We start from the raw sequence: 5,494 nt of genomic DNA, 5'->3' as shown, positions 1-5,494 counted from the left end.
TATATATATATATGTCAAAGTGGTCGAAGTACGATGGACTCAATTTTTGCCACAAGATAAATCCAAGGGGAATGTCTTGAACGCAGTCAACCGCTTTATGGTCTATTATTGAGCTTTATCAAAGCCAACAGAGAAGCTCTTTAGATCGTCCTACGAAAGCTTGGCTGTCGGGACACTCTCACCAACCTCTTTAAAGTTTTTCACACTGGTATTGTGGACTCGCGCAACTACCTCGAACGATTTCGTAGGTCAACAGGGTTCAAAACACCCAGTTGCTTGAAATGCCACTGTCCTTCAACTGCCCAGTCCATGTTACGTGGTCTGGTGTTGACGGGTTCTTCCAGGGCCGATCTCTTCTACGCAAAAATACCGACTTCTTACTTTCCAAGTCATTCCGCCATACCTTTGTCGAATCCAAACAATATATCCATATCATCTTAGAATTCTGTCATTACTTTTGTCTTTCTCACGTCTCTGCCAACTGAAATCTCCAGTGTTATGACTTTGTGGACTCTTGCAAACACCTTTGGCTTGCTGATGGTAGTCTTAAATGAGTTTATCGGCTCACAAGGTTTGTGCTGTTTACCTGACCTTTTCCTCTCTAGTTTCCCTTCATTCGCTTCATACCAACTGGACACCCACTATACTACTAATTATTAATGAATCGTTACCCAGGGACAGCACTGTTCATGTTAGCTGTGTTTGGGTCTTCTCGATTAGTTTGTATTATTGTTCCTTTTTGAACACAATAGCGCACCAAAGCTCCTGTGAGGAGTGACAGCTCTCGCTAGGCCATATGAAGGGAGGATGTTTCTTGGGAGAGCTCATGGAGTCCTTTTCTGTGGTGGTTCATCTTCAGGTGCGAGCTATTACCGCATCTGTTATGTAAGCACAGAAAAGAGACCGTCTAGCTTAGCGCTATCGTGTAACTGTAACTAGGGTGAATAACGATATTTCTTCTCCTTCCTGTCCTTTCAGGGAACATCTTATCGGCTGTTGTCGCTCATTCGCTGTGCAATTTCATGGGCCTTCCGGACCCGATGGGGGCCATCGAGCGTGCGAAATATAGGTGGGGTTTGTTGGGGCAACTATTGGCCATCGGCGCACACGTTGGAGGGATTGTGCTATGGGGTTTCAATCTGTACTCAATGACCGAGCCGGAACTGTTCGGAAATCGGAGTTACATTTGTTATTGGTGAACCCCATATGTGTTCTCTCTCCTAGCTACAACGAGATTGACCAAGGTTGTCTTCTGTGTCTCGATCGATTCCCTTATTTTTCTATGTATTTTAATGCCTACTTCAATACAGTCTGTTCTCGTGACTCTGGTTTTTCTTCCATTCATTGCAGCTTGTCCGAGTGGTTTGCACTTGCCTCTTGTTTCCTTTCAGAGCAATTACTAAAAATGACTTGCGTGGAGCGATTGAAAGGAAATGTGTCTTTCGAATCAGTTGGAGTAGGTTTTCGAAATGGTTTGAACCCCAGTTTTTCATTCAGATCGCATATTACTAACTCTTTGAAACCTGTAGTGGCATCTAGACAGTGTTTGATGCTTAAGTAACTGAATGAAGATTCATTCACTGCCGGCCTGACTATCTTCACGTTACGGGCCGCGTCCGAATTCCAACTGTAACCCCACTTCACATTCACTATCGTCTTTTCATGTCGGCCAGATGCCACATAAAGTGTCTCATTTCGGGCAGCTCATTTCCAACCGGAGCTATCCACCATTTCCCCTCCCTCAGAAAATGAACCTGGTCATATGTGAAGCAGTGGAAAAAATTCTATATGTTCTGACGGTTGAGTGCCAATCGTGAGCGTGTGTTGCAGGATGCAACCAAACGTGTCGATCGAATTCCTGTAGACGATTCGGATTCTCATTGGCTACCACTACAAGCTAAAAAAAAGTATCAACGTTTTATCACTTAATAGGTGATCACCTTACCGGTTCCGTGCAGTGGACAACGCTGTGTGCTTTTTTGGGCCGTCGCTACAAACACCAATCATCACACGATTGTTATTCATCGTGGGATGTATGTCAAGTTCTTTCTCTTTTCCACAAACAATATATCAACCGCTATGCGAGCTAATTTACACGTAAACAGTCTGTCCTTTCAACCATTTTTTATGTCGTTAGCTATTCCGTTCCACATTACACTTGCTTGTTGTCCTACTATAATGTGTTGACGTACTAAGCATATCCCGTTTGTTTATTTTTCTGATTTTTCTCAGCTCATCGTGGATAACTGCCTCATAGGTCATGAGCGAGTGGGTCCGACCGAACTGCATGAGTTAACGTCATTGACAGCATTTCTGGATGGTACGTACTTTGTTCTCAGACAGCTCCTCAGCCGTTTTAAAGCAATGAAACGGAAGAACGAAACTAAAGTGAGGACGCGTTTTGTTGTATTGTTAGTTTAGTTAGATTAACAAATTCACGTTGGCCTTCAAAGCCTTCAAATGCGGATGGATGCTTGTTTTCCTTTGCCTGATACTAAATGCCCTCTGAATGCAAGCGAATACTTCGTGTCAAATGTGTAATCTGATATAGCATCCACACGGTGACCTTTTACTGTGTGCTGTTCATTATTCATGCGCGAATGTCAACATTATTCAGGCTCGAAGACCTTGTTTAATCAGGTGCACGAGCAAGGGGCGGGATGTCTCTGTGGTTAGAGCACGAACTTACTGACTAGAAGGTCCGTCGTTCGAACCTGACCCCTGCATCTCGACTTCCCCTGTCTAGGCTTGGGCGACCTGGCAGTATCCCAGCCCGCGTGCTTCCCTCGGGTGGCATGGCTGTTAGGCGCTGAAAGAGTGCTACTGGTAAACCGCGATGATCAAGGATAATTTGGGATGAACTTTCGCTACTCTATTTTTTTCTCTACAAATTTAAGTAATGCGAAATCCGTTTCAATACAGATTAGTTTTGACTAACACATGAGCAGGACTCACCGAACGGTTCTTCCGTCGTAGACGGATTTTTTTATAAAGACTGGTTATTCCTGAGTCCGTTTCCGGCTACCGTGCGAAGATGAGCTGTCTCTTTGGACAGCGCGATCGGTGGCATCATCTGTGATAGTTCCGTTTTGATCGCGTTCAATAAATCCTTCACTTTATCACTGTTATTCCTCGTACCACAACATTGCGGTAGTTAATGCGGCTGTATGCTCACTCGATGTTGTCCAAACCATCACCAAACGCGACATTGTTACCGGCACAATCAGGGTGGGCAGTCAGTATGTGGTCGTTGAATTGTACTCGATAATAGTATCTTAGACCATATTCCATCATCTGTTTGCTCGCTGGCATCTGTAACAAACTCACACTGTGCTTTAGCCGTGAAAAACTCTGAGGGGCGCTCTGACCTGGAGGTTCCACGACCACACCTGTTTAGTGATCTGCACAACATATCTCTAGGAAAATGTCTCTATTATTTTGATACGTCGTGCATTCTTCTAGCCATTATTCCCACAGATTCTCTAGGCTGCACGCTGATATCTCACTGAAATTCATCTCGCTTTCTCTTCCATAGTCCGAGCCTTACTACGAAAATGCCTTGTCTGTGATTGATCTACTGCTCTGTCCCACTCGCACACCATCCGACATTTTAGGGGAACCCGTCAAGCGTAAGTCAGTATTGCGCATGTAATACTAACGCATTTCCTGATAATATTGTTTTCCCAAAGCATTCTGCTATGCAGTGATACGTCGTCTCCACGTAGCTGCCTATTTTTGGCGACGAGGTTTGCGCCAATCACACCTCGGCGGTTACCGCATAATGGGCCGCGTAAACGGTCTGAGCGCCATAGCTTCACTGTCCGCCACCGCTGCTACGTCATGTCTGGTTGCTTTGGCAACGATACGGTAAAGCAGGTAGCCAGTTTTGTTTTTCTGATTTCGGAATGACTTAGCTGAACCATCTCATTACTGTTTTTCTATATGCATCTAAAGGTTGGTTGAACGGACTACTAGGTTGATCTTTCTCAATCACACCCTCTTTAGGTTTCACTTTGAACCTAGGTGATTGATGCAAGATATGCGGCTGAGGTACTATTTGAGTATATGCACCCGAAGTCTTTTGTTAAGTCGAGAAGACTGTCGTTGTATTCGGTATGGTTCTGTAATAACAACAAATAAACAACGGTTATTGATTGAATAGAAGTGTCAATGGCTAATATATAGCAATGATTCAATACGAACGTACATTCAAGATTGTACCACAGGTCTTTGAGCAGATCCGACGCAAATATCAAGGAAAATACAGGTGTTTATACTCCAAGTAGTGTCTGAAATGTGGAATGAGAGTCATGAAGTGTCGGTAGGTGTGAAGGAATCAACAAACGTTCACCGAACGTTACACCCTCTGATAACAATGTTTGGTATCTAGGACCCATCCATGCCTTTCCTAGCATGGATTAATTAGGTCCACCAAGGTAACCCTTCGTGAACTTCATTGCATTCAGGATCAGAGGTCCAACGTGAATGCATGAAGGTAAAACAATTTCAACTCTCAGGTCTTCATATTACTGCACTGTTTCTCCATCCAACTGTCTTTTGAAAAATGCCCGAACAGCTGGTGAATGTTGTGAAATATCGCAAGGTCGTGGATGCAGACTGTAGTTTTAGTGGCAAGGGACATGTTAGGACGACTGCGTCGGAAATTCTTTTATTATCTACCGTCACGAAGGAACTGAACCTTACAATGGTGTTGCAGTTTGTGTTCCTCCATGACCAGCTATACTGAGGGTGGTGTCTGTGCGACTCTCGCAAAGTGGCTCCACTGGGCTCGTTGGTGTGCGGAAGTCTGACCAACACAGTCTTCTGCACCTCCAGGTTGGGGTTTGGAACATATGTGGCGACTTCTGTAATAATTTGCTGCCAAACGGCGCTGCCTTGTGGTCAAACTTTTGATCCAAATGCTTTGGTTGGGAACCTTGATCGTTTTCCTGTCTAGATCAGGGTGCCGTGGCAGTATCCCAGCCCATGTACAGCCATGATACCTACAACGGGCACTGAAGTCTTGCACTCAGTTATTTCCGGTATGGGAAGCGTGTCTGGGCGAACCCGTGGCAGTTCCCAGCCCATGTACAGCCATGATACCTACAACGGGCACTGAAGTCTTGCACTCAGTTATTTCCGGTATGGGAAGCGTGTCTGGGCGAACAAGGTGGACAAGTTTGGCAGCTTTAATGACAATTTGTATGTCGTCCACGGAGAAGCACATCATCATCATCATCATCATTAATGACAATATGTCGTCCACGGAGAAGCACATCATCATCATCATCATCGTCGATGACAGCAACATCAGTGTTGGCACTGATGCTTCACTCACTTACAACCATAAAGTTCGTTTAGTTATATATATATATGTATATAATTGTATTAAAACCCCTACAGTGAAGAGAAAAGAAAAAGAGTGGGTGAGGGAGGGGACCTAGTGCTGGCCTATGTCAAGCATACTGAGGTGCCTACACCTCCAACCGCTCAA

At 44.6% G+C, this 5,494-nt stretch overlaps 1 protein-coding gene across 1 annotated transcript in view; it reads left to right on the top strand.

Moving 5' to 3' along the window:
• The window catches only part of T265_07518 (hypothetical protein), a gene marked incomplete at both ends in the record, with an annotated part of 26,493 nt that overhangs the window by 9,675 nt on the left and 11,324 nt on the right, over window positions 1-5,494 (top strand). Inside the window, 3 exons of the mRNA XM_009173055.1 lie at window positions 1,245-1,456; window positions 2,233-2,388; window positions 3,536-3,629. Of these exons, the coding sequence (XP_009171319.1) occupies window positions 1,245-1,456; window positions 2,233-2,388; window positions 3,536-3,629 (462 nt within the window). The remainder of the gene's footprint in view (window positions 1-1,244; window positions 1,457-2,232; window positions 2,389-3,535; window positions 3,630-5,494) is intronic.

This window comes from Opisthorchis viverrini, assembly GCF_000715545.1.
Source record: "Opisthorchis viverrini unplaced genomic scaffold opera_v5_177, whole genome shotgun sequence".
NCBI lineage: Eukaryota > Metazoa > Platyhelminthes > Trematoda > Opisthorchiida > Opisthorchiidae > Opisthorchis > Opisthorchis viverrini.
Note: the sequence above shows the minus strand (reverse complement) of the source record. Positions and strands in the feature narration are given on the sequence as shown.